Source organism: Geospiza fortis, unplaced genomic scaffold (assembly GCF_000277835.1).
Source record: "Geospiza fortis unplaced genomic scaffold, GeoFor_1.0 scaffold11, whole genome shotgun sequence".
Classification (NCBI taxonomy): domain Eukaryota; kingdom Metazoa; phylum Chordata; class Aves; order Passeriformes; family Thraupidae; genus Geospiza; species Geospiza fortis.
In genome coordinates, this window is record NW_005054304.1 from 11,173,117 (window position 1) to 11,189,033 (window position 15,917).

Below are 15,917 nucleotides of genomic sequence, written 5' to 3' on the forward strand. Positions count from 1 at the left end.
ATCGCCGCTCCGGCCGCGGGCACCGCTCCGGCCGCGGGCACCGGACACCGCGCACCCGCACCGCGCACGGAGAGCGCCCCCCGCAGCCAGCCGGGCTCCCAGTGCCAGGCTGGGAACACGCGAGTGGCGGTGAAACAGAGAACGAGCCCTGCCGCGGGCGGTTCTCGCTGGTAGGGGAAGGCCACGGGTTCCGCACACCTGCTGCTGCACCCCCCGCTCCCATCCCCGCGGGATTTGTTCCCAGCTTGTTCTGCCTGCGCGCCAGCTCTGGCGCAGCAGTCAGGACACTGTCCAGGTACCGGGACAGGGCTCCAGCAGTGTCACGAGTCGGCCTTTCCATCAGGCCAGAGCTTGTGCTAGGTTTCACCAGAGAAGACGCCTGAAGAACAGAACTGCGTTCTGTTCCGGTATCTCCCCTCCAAACACGGGATTGCTGCAGGACAGTGGTTTCTCTACTGTAGTCATCAGCTGCTGTCTAAGTGGGGGCACATCACCCAGAGAAGTAATTTAAAACAACACTCTTTGTTCAGCACTCAGTTGGCAGCAAGTGCCTACCAGCCATTCATACAACTGGTTTCTTTATGCTCTGTTTGTCTCTTTCAGCCAACACACTTTCAGCCCCCTTCTCAGATACTCCCACTGTACAGGGAAGGTAAAAAAGTGGATTCTGCATAGTCGATTTTTACTGTCAGGAGACTCAGGAGTTGTTTTTTTCTTAAGCCACAGTAACATGTCCCTTAGTCCCTACCTTTTAAGGCCTTTGCTTTAAATTCTTTCTGAGACAGAAGCTTTTGCCTTTTGGGCTGATATCTGACGACCCTCTCCAAGGCACATTTCTACCCACTCTCAGTCCGTGTCTGGAAAAATGTTTTGGCTACATTCAGATCAAACCAGAATTTTCAAGACCTGTGTTGAGAGATAGTAGTTTAGCATGAACAAGTTTTCAGCAGCATGAGATACATAGTTATAATTCTGTATGATTTAGTATGCTGTTTGCTTAGCTTTACTTGCTCAGGATGAGTAGCCGGATTTGCTGAAGCCTCAGGCTGCAAACCATGAACTCATACCTCCATAGCTGAAAATAGTTTTCCTAGTAATTTTCCTAGTAGCTGGCATATTGCTGTGTTTTGTCTTTAGTACAGGAAAAATATTGATAGCACACTGTTGTTTTTGTTGTTGATAAATGTGTTTATCCTAACTCCTAGGCTTTTTTTGGTTCCCCTGCTCTGCCAGCAAGCAGGTGCATCAGAAGATAAGGAGACAACTGTCAGCAAAGCTGCAACTTCACAAGAACCATCAGCAGCCTTCCTGCATGGACATAGAGAAACACCTGAGTAAGGTGTTAAAGATCCAGGTCAAAAATAACCATTGGGCCAAGAGGCATGCAAAGGGCGTGCAAGATGGGCACTTAGTCTCGAAGGTATCATTTCTTTTGGAGTTCCTTTGTTCTGGGTCCCTCCTCCAGAGTCACCGAGCTTGGGCTGACCTGCTACTGTACCACTCTTTATTTTCATAAACTCAGCACCTAAGACTTGTAGGAACGTAGGGTCAAGGCCAAAGGAGGAAGAAGCACACCTCAGACAACCACACACATTCTGCTCACCTTTGTTTTGCCAAGCCCTTCAGAATAAGGCAGCTGGCTTGCAGAAAGTGGGACGCTGAATCTGCTGCCATACACTTCACCACGCTTTCTCCTAACAGTCTTGTTATCCCCCTTCAGCCTATCTTATCCTGTATTACAAAGCCCAGATGTTGTTTTCTAATGCTTTGTGCCTTTGCTTGTTGGTGGTCAATGACTGACTGACATAAAAGACAGTGCTTGCATCATGCATAGATAAATCTGCTCAAGGCCTAAACTGACATATGCAAGAGGAACATGAAACTACATTTTCAGAAATTCTTGATTATCTCATATCTCTTAAATGTCTGGCAACACAGAAACAGATTTCTTCTTAGGGGCTTTGTTTGACTTTGATGGCAACAACCTAAGTCACAGTGAGGGCAAATGTGAGGAAGAGAACTTGGTGAGCAGACAGATCATGGCAACTATACCAGCCCATCTCCCTCCAGAACACTGACAGGCAGGACAGAGATCCAGATTCCAAGAGTCTTTCACCAGCACTTGCTTTTGACCTTTATTCTGCAACCAGCATCGCATATTAAAGGAGGGACGTTACACATCCTGCTTTTTACCACCCTCCTTTAGCCCCTTTCTTCTTTTTCTGCTGCTGTTTCTTCTTGGTGGCTGGAGCACCCGCGGGCTTTTGGTGCCTGGGAGGGATGACGTTACTTGCAGCCGATACAGCTGCCCCGCTGCCAGGCCGAGGGGAGGTAGGTGGGCTGCTGGCAGTTCTACTGGCGTCCCTGCAGGAAGGCAAGAGAAAAAGACACCATGTGGGTTCACAACCACCTGCAAGACGTGGTACCAGTACAGGGAGCTGACAGTTAAAACCAGCAGCTGCCCCGTTGGGTAGCAAGCATTATGTATGAGAGGGCACTCATGCAAGGAGAGGCTTCAACATACAGAAGGAGCTGGTGGAAGATGGGAACATGTCTCAAAGGGCAGCAATCACCTTCTAACTGATGTTCACTAGATGGTGTAAGTTACTGACAAGGAAAGCAAGGCTAACTTTTGAATAGACGTGTGATAGCTCCTGCAACATGCAAGAAGCCTTTCAGGTCCCACTCCTAGGTAGTGCAAACCCAGCATCCTTCCTCTCAGATGCTAGTAAGTCACCATCTTGCTGTAAGGCTTCATACATAATGGTAATTCTTGAGTCCAGCTCAAATAATCAGTGTCAGCTTAGAAGGAAGAACAGTGTTTTCTCAAATTATGGCTAATGGTTCTGCAGCTGCCAAAAGACTTGAAAGCAAATTGCTCAAGAGAAAGCATGCAAAATTAATCTCATTGCCAAAGGAGAAGCGCATTAAAAGACTATGAGAATTTTATTTGCACCTTGGCTCCTTCAAGCATGCCTATCCTATCACACTGGTTTTCAGGAACCTATAAGGGATCTCCAGGGAGAGCAGCTGGTAGCAGGTTCAAGCAGCAAAGGACGATGTCACTTGTGCTACCCGCAGTTGATGTGGTGACAGAGCTGCAGCAGAGCAGCACAAACACAGCCCTCCCAGTTGCCCAGGAGTGAATCCCCCCATCAATCCTTGCAAAATAGGTACTTACAGTTCAGAGCCAGTTGTGGTTGAACCCTGAGTCCCCTTGCCAACCTGATCCTTCTTCTTGCCCTTCTTCCGTCCACGGTAGTAGGACCGCTCTCGCATTGGAAGCCACCGCTCAGGGTCAGGAGTCACCTTGGGGTCGTAGTTCTTGGGCAGCTTTCCTGCAGAACATCCAGTGCCAGGAAATGAGATTGGGGCCAACATACCAGAGGCATCACCAAGGGACATGCATGCAATGTCACTAGCAATGGCACGGCCGCACAAAGAGACCAGCAACTACATCACCCTGTCAGGGTGTTGCTCTCACTCCTGAGGAAAAATGCGCCAACCAAACAAGCTATCATAAAGATCCAGGTTTCCAGAGACACAGTCCTAGGGACCTGGAGGCCAGCTATTTGGAGAAAGAACCTGGAGAGCTCTCTGGAGCTGTGCTGTTTCAACAGCTAGAAAATACAACTTACCCTTCTTTTTTTTCTTCTTTTTCTTCACTTCCCCTTGTCTGAAAGGAAAACGAGACATTGTGACACAGCAGAGACAGAGCAGACAAGTCAACTAAAAACTAGCTGTGAAAGAAGCTAAACCATTCCCTTGGTCTGCTGCTACATAAAGCTCCTTGCAGTCAAACAACAGGCTCCCTTTCCACCAGCCTGCCTTCTACAGCAATGCCTTCACCACACCAGGTGTGGTTCTTGAACCACCCCAAAGAAGGATGCACCAGAGCTATAGCAATAAAATTAAATAAAAAATATAGCAGCCTGCTTTACCCTTGCTCCTTCTGCTGGTTGTCTCCAGTGAGCTTCGCAGCTTTCTTCCGAACGTAGGTTGCTCCATGGGAGTTCTCCAGCGCATCAACATCTACTTTCAGTGACATGGTGTCTGAGGAAGGCAAGTGTTTGCTAAGACTGCAGGGAAGAGTTCAGGGATGCAAACCAGCGAGACAAACACCCATGTTCTTCCAGACAGCAAGAGGTAACCTCACCTTAAATAAATTCTGTCAGTTAACAATACAGACACCAGACAGGCCTATGGGGCTATTTCCATCTCTCTCACTAGCTTCTTACACAAGTTGGGATGAGCTGCTTAATCGCCATCTGCCTCATTTTTCCCTCTTTAATACAGGGAACAGCTTCCTGTGAAAGCAACTCAGGTGACAAAGCAGTACGTGAACGAGATTTTGGGTAAGCAAGAGCTTTGCCATATTGTATCAGTCCTGCATTACTACCACAGGTTAAAGATTCCGACAGAAAAGATGCAGGTGCTCTTGTTTTTGGTTCAACCTTGTCTTATTAATTCTCAAAGCAGAGGAGGCCAAAGATAAAAGGGTCCTGAGATATCACAGTAATGAAGCCAATTAGAGGAATCATGTAGCTCCAGACAACTTGACCTGGATATATAGCTGTTCCAGAAAGGTTCCTTGCCTTTCTTCGGGTAAGAGTAGGTCTGAAGTCCCCACACAGCTGAAAATTCAAGGAAGCAATACCCAAACACCTCTTTCACCACCATTAAAAGGATACACTTTAGCTTTATCAGGGTCAACCAGGGAATAGGCAGAGATGAGCTGTGCCAGAGTATGCACATCTTTTGGGTTTTGCCTTTTGAGAGAAAAAAAACAAAACAAAACAAAACAAAACAGAAAAGGACCAAGTTACCAATGTTACTCATCTCAAAGACCGGTAACACCACACAGCGCTTGCTGCTGCAGCACAGTTGCTGTCTGTGGGGACAGGCATGTTAGTATGTGGTCTCCTCCAGAGCACACCACCAAACATCACTGGTGTGGATTAAGGGAGGTACAGACAATTTCATAGTATCATGAAGCAGGCAAAAGAAGAGGAAAAACCCAGTAGCAAAGGCAAGTTAACACTCCCCCCAATAAAAAATCCCATTAAGTGCACAACAGAAACTAAAACCTAGACATCCATGTTTATGTAGCACTAGAAAAAACTGCATTCCAGTCCCTAAAGAAATGTTCACTGCACACAAGAGGCTTCTGGGGTAAGTCTACCAGGTTTTCAAGTGAACATCAACTATAGATCAAATGAATTATCTCCCCTTCTTCCAAAATACAGCCTTGCATTGAAGCCCCTGTGCAAAGGCAACTCTACAGGACAGCTACTAGTCAGTCAAAATTGTCAGACACTGCCTGCCACCAGACAGCTTGCAGAGGACTCTGGGCAGAGACCTGATGCTCAGCAACCACCCAACTCACTTCCAGAGCTCCTCCAAGTCGCTGATTGCTTCCTTCTTCCTGCCATGCTTTAGTTTGAAGTTGGCAGCTTCCCTTATCAGTGACAAATGCACAGGAGACTTTGGCTGAAAGAGAAGCAGCCATGATTAGTTCCTTACTATCACAGCGTGGAGCCCAGCTCTAGCTGGCTTTATGCACCTGAGGCTCGGCCAAGGAGAACTGAGTTACCATCCTGTCATGCAGAAAGCAGACCACCTTTGCACCCTGGGAAGTGAGGCAGAACTGCATGGAACAAGGCAGCTTGCTGCTCCACCATATTTTCCTATCAGGGAGAAGTCCTGATTGCTACATTTAGGCATCCATTGATGCCGCCCTCCTAATCTGACAGAAGCTGCTGCTCCATATTCATAACACATATAAAATAATATATTATTGATAAATGCTCACAGAACAGGAGCTCACATGTCTCCAAATCCCCAACTGGATAACTGCTGGGGCTATGCATCAACAGGAAAAGCTGAATTGGACTGGCTAGAAAATCCAGGACAGGTTCTTGCACATAACTCCTCTGGTCTGACTTGCCTGGTGTTGCTGATACCACTGGATAGCCTGTGTGAAGACTTCAATCGCACTGTCAATATCCTCTTCGTGACTGTACATTGTCACCAACGCAGACACCTGCAAACATTCAAGAGCAGTAAATAGCACATCTTCACGCAAATTGTCTACAGCCAGAGTCTCAGCAGTTAAACAATGGGATTTCCCTAAAGCAGAGTCGATGTGAGCTTTCTGCTCTGTCCCTAAAAAACAGCTGTGGTAACAGGCAGGATACCCAGGCCCCATCTTCCTACCCAAGTCACTCCCAAAGGAACATCCCCAGCATATTTTTCCTATGGTACAAGCCTAAGATTGCATTCATAGAAGGAATCTCACTGTCTTGGCACTTTATTTGCTTATGTCTGGACTCAGTTTCATTAGAAAACCTTTCTCATACCCCATTCTCTACCTCAAGAGCTATGAAAAAAGAAATCAGCACTGAAGAGATCATAAGGATACTGTCCATTTGCTGACATCCCAGTCACAACTAGAGCTGACCCAGGGCAAGGAGCTGTTATTGTTAACTGCCCCTATAAATTATTTTGATCATTCACACTTACAATTGGAACAGATCCAACTATCAGCTCCTGGTCAAGATGCTTATGCTCTACATGTGAGCACTTACAAGGCCATCAAGCTTTTCTGAATAGCAGGTGTGGATATGCATGTAGATTAGGGTGATGCTGCAGGGAGGGAACACAGCACTTTCCCCCTAAGGCCTGCTGTCCTAAAGCTCCTTCTAAAACGTCCCAACAGTACCTACCAGCAACAAGCAGTTGCTCCAGTCATGTTATGCAAGTAAATCCAGGCACCATGCAGGACTGAGAGATTACCAGGGAGTGGGAACATAGGCAAAGAGCATCCCTCTAACAGGCAGAGTATTATCTTCAGGCTACCTGAAGCAAGTCATAATACCACCTTTGTCCAAGACAAGGAAGATGGGCTCAGAATCCTTGCAGACACTCAAGTCAAGTGGCAGCCATGGGGAAGAGGCAAAAAGGAGCAAGCAGTGCAAAGCTCTCCTGCAAGGGAAAAACCTTACACAGTTCAGACAGAGTTTTGCTTACCATACCAGGCTTGTGCTGCAGTTCTTCTATGCTCCTCAGGATCATGCAGGCTTTGGTGACACTGCCTAGAAGGGAGACAAGGAAGAACACACTCTGAATGGCATCACAACACCTGATCCCACAGTGAACTTCGAGCTAAAGATAAACAATGGAGACAGAACAATTCCCTTTCTCACAACATCTCCCCCACTGCAGGCATTAAGGACAGGCCTCCACACAGTGGACCCTTCTGTTCTTGTCACATCCTGCAAGGGTTCAGGAGCAAGCTCTGGCTACCAGGAAGTTCCCTTCAGGCTCAAGTTTGTGCTGCCTGACTACATACAGAAATTGTGCCATTATGGAGCCTCACACTGCTCCCAAAATTATCCTGCCCCAGAAGAGATTCAGCATTTCACAGAGACTGTGGGCATTTCTGCCAGCAATCTGTGGAGCCTGTGTATCCAGACATTAGCTATCAGCATTATCCTGCCATAGCTAAATATATGTATTACCTGACTGAAAGTATCTCTACTCTGCACTCCTGTCACAACAGTGACTGCAGCAAAGATTGCCCTCAAGTCTGGTTTTCTTACCCCTTGTACCCTTCTCGTGTGCAGACACTTCCCAACAAAGGAGGACACTAGATACCTTGAGCAATTTTTAGCTGGGCCATCGTCAGCTTGATCTCAGCTGCATTGGCAGGGTGCTGGTCTGCAAAGTCCTAAGAGTCAGAAGAAACAACAATTCAAGTTGTGTGTGGGCACCAGGCTGCTGCTTTGGCAAATCATATGTCATGCTCAGTCACAGCAAGCTGGCAAGAGCCAAAGAAAGCTTTCCAACACAGGTAGGTTTCAGCACACAGCAGAGAAGGACCCCCAAGTGTGCCCTTTCAGATTTCTGTCCCAGGCCACTCAATCATTCCAAAGAAGGGTGTTGCAAACTGCTTGTAAGCAGAGCAGCAAAGCCTACTGCTTACCCTAGAAGTCTACTACAGCTTCATAAGCATAAAAATCAGAAGTGTAAGGGAAATATTTCCCTTTAAAAGCAGAATTGTTCAATTGGGTGTGAAGGTTTTCCAGCAGCATTAAACCAAACCAAAATAAGGAGTCAGATACCCCTGGAAATTTAAACCAAACAAAACAAACTAAGGGAAAACAGCACAGGAAAACACAACACACAGGTTTAGATGGTGCTTGGCCAACTCTCTCTTAACCTACCTGCAGAAGCCCTACGGCCTTTGCATGCTGCTTCTCACGACACAGCTGGGCTGCCTGGATAAGCACGGGGAGCAGGTGCTCGGGGCTCTGGGACTGGAGGCTTGCTGACAGCTTGCGGCACTGATCTGCCTGCAGTGCAAAGAGAGAACACACTTTTCTCAGCCTCTGCGAGCACCTTACACAGGGCTAAGAAACCAACAGTATCTAAGAAGAGATACTAGTGGTGACTCCCCTGAAATGAGTACACAGAACCAAGTCCTCTTAGTGGCCCTTCAGATACATCTAAGAACCCCCACATCCCTTTTGTCTTCTAGGTATCTCCACACCATCCTCCCTACAGCACTACCCAAGCCACTAAACAGTTGTGCTTTTAGCGATGGTTTTATTTTTCTGCTCACTTATGTGCCAAAGTGGTCCTATCTTCTGAAATAGAACAGCTTAAACCAAGTGGTCCTATCTTCTGAAATAGAACAGCTGCATCTCTATTTTTTCCCAGTTAAACTCCCGTGGATTTAATCCATCTGCAGCTACTTACTGCAGATCAGTTTCTCCTACCTGGTTTGTGTACATTGCAAGCAAAGCTTTGTTGAATTCAATCGCTTGGAGCTGCTTCTTGGAGAGTTTATGCTCAACTCCTTCTGCATTGGTCAGCTTCACCTTTTTCTTTGAATCAAAGACGTTTTGGTCCTGTGGAAATCACACATCATGAGAAGATTTCACTACATTCCTTGAAGAAGAAAAGGTCTCTGGGTCTGCAATTTAACTACTGTTTAAGAAAACATCTTTACTGATTATCTTCCTTCTCTCCACAGAAGCAGGGAAGCAAGTTGACTAACCACAATGAAAGTGGCAAGGTAATTCTATACCTTGTTAATTGTGATGATATTATTTGCAATGACAGCAAGGAGTCCTACATCTGTTGGCCTGTAGATCAGAAAAGCAGAAAGCATACTGTTACTGAACAGCAGTCTCTCACAGATGGAAGGCTGAGCATTTGTTTTTAAAAAAAACACCCTTACTTCAACTTGATTATTTGATTGTAGAGCTGTAGAGCATCCTCTGTACGCCCCTGCAGTTGCATGATATAAGCCATCTGACCATGAATAATAGCCAGTTCAGCCTCAATGTCTTCTTCTGTCACATCCTGAAGGAAATCAAAGCCAAAAGTTAAAAGCTCCTATCTCACTTCTCTTGCAGCCTCAGCATTCTGCTGGCAAACATCTGTGAGCATTTCTGGGCAGTATTAGCAGCAAAGTACCCCAGCTACCACAGCTTAAGGCTGTACCCACAGCACAAACAGAAGCATATTTGAGTTAAACTAGGAGAAAAGAAAGCTTCACCTACTCCAGCAAGAATCTGAAGATCACCTTAACTTGTACATTCAATCTGCCATTCTGCAACAATTGGTTACAAATTCCCTGTTTGTCATCACCCACTCAGCATGTTCGTCCCTAGGAGGGGTAGGTCACAGGGAGGTTTCAGACAACCTGCACCCTTCTACCTGCACCAGAACAGGCAACTATGCAAGGAGCACAGCAGCAAACAGCCTGTGGTGTCAGCTGCCCTCCTGCGCCAGCCATGATGGCTGCCCCAGCCTCACAAGCTGGTACCAGCAGAGCAGCCCTGGCTCTGCTCTGGCTCTCTGCACTTTGGGACTGCACCCTCGCTTCCCCTGCTGCAAAGCAAACACTCTCCAGAGCCACATCAGGAACTTACCGAGTCTTCTGACAGCGACTGGCGGCACAGCTCTACAAGGAAAAACATTGAAAAACACAATTTAGAAGGCTTTAGGGTGAAAAAAACCAGGCAAGAAGCATGAGGGAACATAGAACCTTTCCATGTATCCCTGAAACTCCTGCAGCACTACAAGGGTACAGCAGATTACCAGTCTGATGTTGGATGGGACTAAGCATGAGACAGAAGACTATGTGAAGCAGAAGAACAGTCAAAGGCACAGAAGATACTGTCCCTCCCAGACACTAATTTTCTCTCCTGACCAAAATTCCTTAGACCTAGCTCCTGATTTTTCCAATAGGGATCAGCTGCAACTGCTCACCAGTCTTGTGTGTTAAGTGCTGCAAGCCTGCAATATTCAGCTTACAACACCCTTTATGGAGCAGCAATTCTGTAAGTTTTCAGTACCCATACTAGTCACTTCTTCACTTTCTCACACTTCACCAGAGTATCACTTGTTTGCCCTCCAAAGGACTGCTATCAAAGGACATAGGCTCAAATTACACATGCTTATCAGTTGTATGGGACACTTGTTATTCTTCATCAAAACTGGGACAGAACTGACCTATTTATCTGTAAGAGCAATTAGATCAGACAGGACTAGTCCTTCCTAGTTCTCTCCCCAGTTCTTTTTAAACATGCAAAATCTCCCTTTAACTCCATTGAAAAAAATCCTCTTTGCTAAAAAGCTCATTTACTGGCTTATACTAATTCATACCATGAAGTACCTTGAACCTTTATAGCATGTACTTAAATACATACTCATACTAACAAAATTTCATCTCATGTTTATGAGATTACACTCACATCTACTTCCCGCTTCAAAAAAATGCACGAAGTTACTGAATACAATCAGGACGCTGTAGGAGATCCAGGACATGCTGCATGGCTCTGGAAAAGAGTCCCAGAGGAACACTTGCCCAAAAACACCAGCTTCACAACAAATCCTGCTGCTGATCAGTTTTTAAATTCTCAAAACCTCTTTTCCTCTGATTTGTGCATCAGAGTGCAAATAACTGCTTCTACTACACAAAGCTTCCCTCTCACCTCACCAGGCTTTTACCTTCTGCTTTTTGTAGTTTTTTCATTGCTTCATTCAGCTTTCCTTGCCCAATCAATGCACATGCACTGTTATAACACAGCTCATAGGTAGCTTCTCGAAGGCCTAAATCCTCCTAGCATGAAAAATAAACACAACACTGCATAAACACCAACAGATTTAACAGGCAACACACACAAACCAGAGTTTTCCTGTACATTTAAACTAATCCTTGAAATAAATTTAAGAAGCAAATTTAACAGGGCACACACCTGGCAAGTAAGTTGCCGCACAAAGGATCTTTCCTCACACTGCACAAAGCCAGAGGCAACTGACAAGGCTGCAGGGAAACTCCAGCCTGAACCTGGGGACTACTTAGGCTTGTGCAAAAGGGCAACTAAGAACTGCTGCTCTAGAGAATTAGAAAGTGAATCCACAGCACTGAACAGAAAGCTGAGCATGCTGTGTGCACCTCCAAGGACAAGGATTTTTAAACAAATGTGAACATTACAGTCTTCATTGTTCATTAACAAAAATATTCCCAAGCATGACTGGGTGATCAGAACAATTAGCTTTAACCCTGAGCAAATGGGTAATGAGAGAGAAAAGGGCTAGTCACCACAGGTGTTCTGCTAATACAGGTTCAGAAAGATCTACTTCCTGCTCTGCTGTGACATTTACAGTACAAGCTCTCTAGAGATCAAAGGTGAAGTGTAAGTCATAAATAATAACAACATTTATTCCTCCATACATGGAAAACCACTACATGATCTTCAACATGCTCAGAAATCTTTATGAGACAGGAACACCTTTCTGTCCTGTTCAGTATTCACAATTCCAATACAATTTGTATCCTCTATTCCTTGGCTCTCAGTCTTACACCCAAAGACATACATACTCACTTACTGGCACCACCTTCTCCCATGTGCTTTGTGCTGCCACAACAGCAGAGAGGTTGGTTTTTCTCTCCTCCTCATACTCATCCTGGGAGTTGCGGATGAGATCCCTGTACGCAGCCAGACAATCGTCATAACGCTCCAGTCTGTACAACTGAGAAAGAAAAGAGAGCAGCCCTCAGAACAGTATTTTCCTGTGCATGCTGGTAACTACAGCCTCCTTCCTCCCTCCCCATGGACTGGGGGCAGTAGAGCATCATATGTTTTAAGCTGAACATTACTAACATTTGCATCTACCTTTAAGGGCAAGCTATATAGACTACACTTGCAAGGACTCAAGCAATGACACCAGATACCTGCACAAAAATGACACAGCTCCTACTCCTAAAACAGCTTCTTTAAAAGCAGCAGTTTACTCAGTTTTGTCCTCAAACAGCCTTCTTCCAAATTAGATCGCCTCTCTAAGAAAGAAATTAAATGAATGGTCTTTCATGCAGCTGAGAGAAGACAGCCAATTCTTCACAAAACCGTTCTGATCAACCAGGAAAAAAAGAAGAGGAAAAAGCATAACTTCTTTTCTGCATCACTTTTAATGCCTGAGACATCAGGTCCCACAAACCATTCCTGAACAGGTATCTAATGCAAGCAGATGGCTGAACCACAAACAAATCCCATCAGATCTCTTCCTTCCTCAACCAGGTGGCTAATATCAGGCCAGACCCAGGAAGGGAGCAGAAGTCACAAATGTAATGCCTTGGCTCTGTGGGAATAAGATGACAACGCTGCCTCCAGAAAGAGGCAACTGAAGCTTCACAGAAGTCCGAGCCGTTGGAACCATACCTGTCCTTACCTTCAAGCCAGAGAAGGAAATTCTGTCCCCATATCTGTCCCCCATTAGAGGAGGGACAAGGCATCCAGCATATGAAACTCCCAAAGGAAGAAAAGCTTGTAATTACCACTTGTCCATAAAGCTCCTTCAGTTTGTCTGTCTGCTGACTGGCACTCTGAATGGTCTTGAGAGCACTTTCAATACGGTTCAACCTGTATTCACAGTAGGCCTTCTCAAAGGCAATAACATCACTGCAAGGACAAGACAAAGGCTGACAGCCAGCACTAGAGTTTCCATTCAACAGCATTCACTCACATATAACCAGCACTAATTAGTCACAGATTGCTACATAACCAAAAATCCAAACACACGATCCCAGATTACTGAATTATGTATCTGTTCAGCACTGAAAGTATCTCCTATCTACTTGGTGTTCAACAGAGAAAGCATATCAAAACCTCATCCAAAAACAAAAGGTTCCTTTTTAATGGCATTTCCACACACATGGTATTCCAAATCCTCTCTGCTCCAGGCCGCCTACTAATTATGCTAATCAAATGCATAAAAGGTAAAACAATAGCAAACTTCATTCCGTGACATTTTCTTAAGGGGAAGGCATTATATTGCAATGAAACATTGTTACTGCAAACTTCTAAAGATAACTGACTCACAGAGAGAGAGGCAAAGTATACACAGTCCACTTACAGGCTGATACCAAGACAAAGGTAACATTAACATATTTTTAAATATGATTGCAGCAGAACTGCAGCAAAAGGGTTTGCTTTTGCAAACATAAACTGGCTTCAAAGCAAGCTCACACCAGGAGGGAAGCATTCGCAAAGAATCTGAGCCTTGAAAGCTATGTTCCACCTAACCCCTGAGTTACCACTTAAGCCAAAGGAAAATAATCAGCAATTCCTTTAGTTCATGCCTGGGGCCACTTATTATTAGCTTTACTTTGCCTATTTAAAATGATCTCGATTCAACTGAGTATTTAGGAAGTTTGAAAACTAATGGCATTTAGAATTAAATCAAAGCAGCCTCAGTGCAGGATAGGAAAACTTCAAGAGAGACCAAGAACCACCATTCTCCTTGCTCTGCAGGACACAGACACACAGTAGAATGAGCTGAAAGAAGTTATAGGCCGAACTCTGAAACCAGTTGAATATAAAAGAAAATGCTTCTCCCTACCATATAATAAAATAATAAGCTAAAAAACTTGAATTAAACCCCTTTTGTCCCAGGAAAGAAGGAACCGGTGAACAGGGTAATCACATGTTATTCAGATGCAAACAAAAACAAAGGTCTGTTTCATCACACTGATAACTTCACACCTTTCTGGGAACTTCCTTAATAAGAACAGCATCTGAAACACAAAAGTTTTGCTCCCAGCCACTTCTTGGGTAGCACTTTTCATTATTGTCATTGCACAAAGAGCATCCTTATGAGGAACAAAATTAGAATCTTAAGGACACAAATGAGGAGCTTGACTTGTTCTCAAACACAATTTGTCTCCAGGGTCCTGGTTTTGAAAGGATGCACAAAGGGCTTGCACCACCCCAAAAGCTGAGGTAGCTCCTTCAGGCTGGCAAAGCAAAGGACCCCAAGGAGCTGTATGATGAGACAGCCAAGCAAAGCCAACAGCTTACTGCCACCAACAAAGGCTTCTCCCTTCTCACTTCCCTCCCAGAGAGACCTGTCCCCTTCCCTTGTACCAGCCATGCTACCCAGCCACATCTACAAGCAGAATCAGCATGTGAAGGTGGCTGAAATCTCAGGGACAATCCCTTCAACAGTAACAGCAAGGTGTTAGACTGCCTCAAACTCCACCAGACCCTGTCTCACCCCCTCCCATGAATAAGTGTGTCACTGAGAAGACCAACCCCAATGTCTCTGAGCACATCCTGCTCTTTATTTTGCTGCCTTATTAGTCCTCTCCACTGAAGCTACAGCAGCTTCTCAAGGACTCAGGAGTTTCATATTTTGTAGAGCACAGCACGACACAACTCACCTGGTTAACACTTTAGTGTGGGTATTGATTACACCAAGGGCTTCCTTGAAGTTCCCATTCTGGATAAGACACACTACTTTACACTGAAGTGCTGTCACATCGTCTTTGTTGATCTGCAGTACTGGAGAAGAAACCAGTTTCAACACAGTGATCCAACTCAAACACAGCCCAGCCAGGTAAGAGACTCACATTGTTAGAGCTGCAAAAACCCATCCTAGAGAGTGGCCACATCAACTTAAAGCATCCTGGCATGGCTTGCTTTGGCTGGGATCATGAAACAAACCCCAGCAGGATAAAAGAATCCAGTACAGGCCCTGAACTTACCAGAAGCATGCGCGGTGCTAACATGTCTGGAAGAGAGCTGCACCAAAGAGGCTACACAGACCTGGGCAAACCTTTCCTTGGCATCTCACTTCAGGCAAAGACCATAGTGCCAAGGCCCCAGTGCCACGTAAAGCACACTCAGGAAGGAAAACAGCTGGTACAGAAGAACAGTCTGGCTCTTGACAGGGAGTCACTTTACACGCTAAAACTTTCTGCCAGTGGATGACAGTGAATGAGAACTAGAACAGAGGCATGGGTTTTGCTATTTGATTTTTTTCAGTGATGCCAGCTTTTCCAGGACAGGAGACGAATCCCTACTGCCTACCAGCAGCAAAGACAGAACTTACAACCACAACGTGCCTGATACTGCAATCCCGTTTTGGATGCCTAGCCACCAAAACAACACATCTCGACGTGAACCCTCCGTTTCGAGCAAGTTGCTGCTCCCAAGTCAGTCCATATGCACACCACTCCTCCTCAGTTCCCGGGGGAAAAGCGCTCCTTCCTCCCATGACCCAAACGGAGGGAAAACCCACGAGTAACTCCGAGGGCTTCTCCCACATCAAGGGATGCGTGATGCAACACAAGGACGCGATAGTCACGGTACAGCAGCGGAGCCTGGGCCCCGGCCGCCCCTCTTCCCCCTAGCCCAACACAGTACGATCCCCGCAGCCTTTGCCCCCGGACCCGCTCCCAGCACGAACCCTACGGACGGACACCACCGCTCCCCGCCGCGCCGCATCGCACCGACCCTCCGCAAGGCCAACGCGCCCGGGCAGAGACCCCAGACCCGCGGGGCGGGGCCCGGCACTGCAGGCGCACTCACTCTTATTGACGGACTTGAGTGCGCGGGCGAAGT

General features: G+C 46.0%; 1 protein-coding gene across 1 annotated transcript; it reads right to left on the bottom strand.

Moving 5' to 3' along the window:
• Window positions 1–2,110: 2,110 nt before the first annotated feature.
• SRP72 (signal recognition particle 72) lies at window positions 2,111–15,911 on the bottom strand. The gene is made up of 19 exons (XM_005418230.2): window positions 15,885–15,911; window positions 14,735–14,855; window positions 12,851–12,974; window positions 11,905–12,048; window positions 11,023–11,134; window positions 9,942–9,973; window positions 9,245–9,369; window positions 9,092–9,149; window positions 8,781–8,912; window positions 8,226–8,354; window positions 7,657–7,729; window positions 7,030–7,094; window positions 5,948–6,043; window positions 5,387–5,490; window positions 4,692–4,769; window positions 3,942–4,079; window positions 3,639–3,676; window positions 3,182–3,338; window positions 2,111–2,364 (listed from the first exon to the last, which is right to left on the bottom strand). The coding sequence occupies exons 5-19, from the start codon at window positions 11,045–11,047 to the stop codon at window positions 2,190–2,192; spliced, it is 1,425 nt and encodes a 474-aa protein (XP_005418287.2). The 5' UTR covers window positions 11,048–11,134; window positions 11,905–12,048; window positions 12,851–12,974; window positions 14,735–14,855; window positions 15,885–15,911; the 3' UTR covers window positions 2,111–2,189.
• Between the last annotated feature and the right edge of the window lie 6 nt (window positions 15,912–15,917).

What these genes read in the sequence shown, in the direction of transcription:
- SRP72 (XM_005418230.2), bottom strand. Translation starts at nt 11,047, where the DNA reads ATGAAAAAACTACAAAAAGCAGAAG. An exon ending in AGGCCGTAGGGCTTCTGCAG is followed by an intron (nt 7,730 to 8,225) that starts GTAGGTTAAGAG and finishes TCTGACTCTTAG; the next exon opens with GACTTTGCAGACCAGCACCC. An exon ending in TGCAGCACAAGCCTGGTATG is followed by an intron (nt 6,044 to 7,029) that starts GTAAGCAAAACT and finishes GAATGTTTGCAG; the next exon opens with GTGTCTGCGTTGGTGACAAT.